Source organism: Callorhinus ursinus, unplaced genomic scaffold, assembly GCF_003265705.2.
Source record: "Callorhinus ursinus isolate GAN/ISIS: 27379988/994484 unplaced genomic scaffold, GSC_fseal_2.0 scaffold785, whole genome shotgun sequence".
Lineage (NCBI taxonomy): Eukaryota > Metazoa > Chordata > Mammalia > Carnivora > Otariidae > Callorhinus > Callorhinus ursinus.
The window spans coordinates 7,160-11,174 of record NW_027397840.1 but is presented as its reverse complement, the minus strand read 5'-3'; the positions used below and the strand labels follow the sequence as shown (position 1 = coordinate 11,174).

The window sequence follows — 4,015 nt, the reverse complement described above, 5'->3', positions numbered from 1 at the left end:
CGTTGGGCACCCCCACCAGCCACAGCCGCAGGCTCTGAATCTGAACTATATGCAGCCTGAGCCCTTGGCCCTGGCCCTGTGCCCTCAGCCGTCTCTAACCCAGGCCCAGGACCCCGAGTTCTGGAACTTCTTGTTTCATTTGGTGGTGTCATGAGGCCAGGAAGGCCGGAATTCTCACAGCAGCAAAGATTCTGGGGAGACTCAGGAGCAGACTGGGGAGATGCCCCTGGCTTGGGGGCAGAGGGTGGGGGCCACCTGCAGCCCTGCCCCTCCCCTCCGTCTTGGTGCCTGTCTGTCCTTGCGGCCCATTTCTGAAAAAGGACTTACACACAGGAATTCTCAGGGCCGGAACTTCATTGCAGCCCATGACCCTGGGCTCTGCGGGGTCCAGAATGGAGACAGGGCAATCAGAACTGACTACGGAGGGTTTCAGAAGCAGGGCTTGGGGGTAGGCATAGGTCAGTCTAGCCCGAACTGTAGCTAGAAAAGTGTTGGGAGAAAAAGAAACAGGAGCCTGGGGAGCAGTCAGGGCACCGGGGACAATGTCACAGGGGCGTCAGGGGTCGGCCAGCCAGGCTGTGCCATGCAGAGAAGCCCAGAAACTTCTGGCTTGGCTTGGGACTGGCGGTGGCCAGGGGAACTCAGCACCTGGCAACTCAGGAAGGTAACTGGACGCACGTGGAGAATTCTGAGTGCTGCTCACTCTAGGCTGCATCATTGCAGGACATCTGTCCCTCTAGATTCTGCTCTAGACCCCCCCTCCGAAGACCGAGTGAGGCTGGAGACAAGTGGAGGGCACACAGCACGTTTATTGTGGCAGGAGAGTGCAGGGGAGCGGGCCCGGCCATACCCCTCTCAGCTGAGCCGCTCCAGCAGTCTCTGCACCAGCTCCTGGGCCAGCTTGGGGTCCCGCTGGGCATCTCGGGGGTCCCGAGGCTGTAGCACAAGCCTGTGGGCATCCTGGACGAGCTCAGGGCCCAGAGCAGCCTCTACTCGGGCTCGCCACGCTGCCAGCCGGGGCCAGTCTTGAAAGATGTCGCAGCCAACAGCAGTGGGCTGGGGAGACGGGGCAGCTGGAGCAGGGGACTCAGCCCTGGGCCCGGGGTCCCCCCAGGGGCAAAGCAGGCAAGAGAAGCTCACCTGCATCAGCTCCGTGAATGCCATCAGATCTGCCAGGGAGAGCTGCTCGGTGGCCAGGAAAGGCTTGGCGGCCAGGACCTCCCCATCCAGATGCTGCAGAGCTGGTTTCAGCTTCCCCAACAGCCGGTCTAGCTGCACGGGGTCCACAGGCTGCCCCGACAAATGGGGCAGGAGGGACTGGGTGGGGGAGAATCGAGGCGGCTTATCCCAGGCTCCTCCAAACAATGTCAACCACCTTGCCACCCCTCCTGGCCACCATCCCCACCATCCGTCAGTGATACCCCCTGGGGCACTGTATTCAGAAGGCTTCTGAAACCGACATTCTGACTGGGGGGGGGGGGGGCAGGCTGCAGAAAGAGTACTGTGATAGATTACGGATGTCTACCAGGGACAGTGGGTGGGAGGCTGTATATAGGCCAGTGGGTTCTTTCCAGCACAGGGGGCTCCGGCTCTTGCCCAAACCTTCACACTAGGGCAGGGAGTCTCACCTTACACAGGTAGACATTGCTAGCAGGCACCTGGACGGCCGTGTGCTGCCACGCCAGGTACTCATCCACACGCGCGCGGGCCTGCAGCTCGGTTGGGTACCAGTGGGTCGCTGCCTGGTACTTGTGACTCAAGTATAAAAGGATGGCCACGCTGCAGAGAGGAGGCGTCGGAGATTTCCCCAGCCCTCAACGCTAGGCAGCCTCATCTCTCGCAAACAGCGTGATTTGACTGGATCTCTCTCCAACGGCACCTCCAAGGGAGGACCCCCCCCCATTCCTACATCCCCACCGATGGTCATCTTTTCCCCACCAAACGGCTCCATTCCTCAAGTGCTCCCCCATGGGCCCATATTTCCACCGCCCGTCCCTTCTCCTACCCCAGCCAGCCCTCTGTCTCCAGGCCCCGCTCTCTGGCGTCAGAGTCCTACTGAACGGGAGGAAGGCGGACCTGCGCGAGGGGTCTCCCAGTTCCCTCCCAGGCCAGTGCTCCCCAGAACCCTTTTCGATCCCCCCTTGGCTCCTGGTCCTTGGTGACCAGTTTCTATTCTCAGGCAAGTCCTGGGAGGGGGTTACGTTACTCCCCCATTTTACAGAGGAGAAACATGGGGCACGAAGTTCTGTGACCTGTCCATGGCAGAGAGCGAGGGTGGGGGGCACTGGGATTCAGAGCCCAGGAAGGCCGGGATTCTCTCTGCATCTCCGGTGCAGATCTGGGGCTTCCTCGCCCCCGGCTCCTGTGCCTGAAAGGCCCGGGTTTGGGACCTCTGGGGAGAGCTGACCTCAAGCTTGGATCTTCCCCAGCTGGCTCCAGGTTGTCCAGGACTGCCTGAGTGACCTATGCCCCTTTTCCAGGCTGAAGCTACCAGCTTTAGCCCCAAAGCCGCCCCCTAGTCCAGCCCCCGCCACCTCCAAGCTGGGTGAGCTGGAAGGAGGGGGGGGGGGGTCACACCAGTTTGGAAAAATCTCCCAGGGAGGGGTCATCAGCTTTCTGCCTTCCTCCCTCCACCTCCCCCAACCCAGAAGCCTCTGCAGACCCCAGGACCCCATTACCTCTCCGCCAGCAGGAAGTCCCCGTCTTTGAGGGCAGGTAGCTTCCTCAGGGGGTTCACCTTCAGGAATTCAGGCTTCAGGTGCTCCCCTGAGGGGTGGAGGGGATGAGTGGCTCAACAAGTTCTGGCCCCTGGACAGACACCCCCTCCATGGAGCCCAGCCTAGTCAGGGCTCACCCCGTCCTAGGTCCACAGGCCGCAGCTCGAAGGGAATGCCGTTCTTCCGGGCAAAAATGTAGATGGCACGGCACGGGGGTGAGTACAGGTCCAGAAACAGCTCCAGCGGCATGGCTGCCCCTCCCGCTGCCCTCACCTACCCTCCTCTCAGGTCTGCCTCCCGGGGCTGGTTCGGTCCCTCCAAAATGGGGCCCGAAGAACTTCGTTCCCCTTCCCTGAAACCTATCTCCTCTGAGCTAGGAGCTGGGCGCCCCGCCAAGCCTCCACACGTCCTGGCCTCTGTGGGACGAGGCACGGTGGGTTGTTGGAGATCTGTCACTGGTTTTCCAGAGCAGAGTCCCCCAGCCTGACCCTTCTCCTCCTGCGTGGGGTGTTACAAAGCACTGCCCTCCACCCCCGGCCTGCGTCTCCCTCTGGCTGGGCCACCCCCTTATCTGTGCTTCCGGGCAGCCAGGGCGGCTTTCGCAATCCAAGCTGAAGGGGGAGGCTCCCTGGCAGACACGCACTGTTGGTCGTGAAGGGCTTTTGTGTCTTTCCTCCCAGCCCATGCCTGGGCCCCCCCCACACACAGAGTCACACACTCGCACACAGTCACGCCCTCACACACACACACACGCACAGAGTCACACACTCGCACACAGTCACATGCTCACACACACACAGACTCACACAGTCACACACACATACACAGTCACACACAGAGTCTGTCTCTCTCTCTCTCACACACACACACACACACACACACACAGTCACACAGTCACACAGTCACACACAGTCTGTCTCTCTTGCACACACACACACAGTCACACACTCGCACACAGTCACGCCCTCACAAACACACAGACTCACACAGTCACACACACACACACACAGTCACACAGTCACAGTCACACAGTCACACACAGTCTGTCTCTTGCACACACACACACAGTCACACACTCACACACAGTCACGCCCTCACAAACACACAGACTCACACAGTCACACACACACAGTCACAGTCACACAGTCACACACAGTCTCTCTCTCTGGCACACACACACACACAGAGTCACACACTCACACACAGTCACGCCCTCACAAACACACAGACTCACACACAGTCACACACAGAGTCTGTCTGTCTCTCTCTCTCTCTCTCTCTCTCTCTCACACACACAC

The 4,015-nt window shown here is 60.3% G+C and overlaps 1 protein-coding gene across 1 annotated transcript; it reads right to left on the bottom strand.

Annotated features, from left to right (window-relative positions):
• Positions 1–789: 789 nt before the first annotated feature.
• On the bottom strand, positions 790–3,287 carry LOC112819262 (glutathione S-transferase theta-1-like). Its single transcript, XM_025866248.2, has 5 exons — positions 2,855–3,287; positions 2,679–2,766; positions 1,629–1,779; positions 1,141–1,317; positions 790–1,056 (listed from the first exon to the last, which is right to left on the bottom strand). Exons 1-5 carry the CDS (start codon positions 2,964–2,966, stop codon positions 856–858), a joined length of 729 nt encoding a protein of 242 aa, XP_025722033.1. The 5' UTR covers positions 2,967–3,287; the 3' UTR covers positions 790–855.
• Between the last annotated feature and the right edge of the window lie 728 nt (positions 3,288–4,015).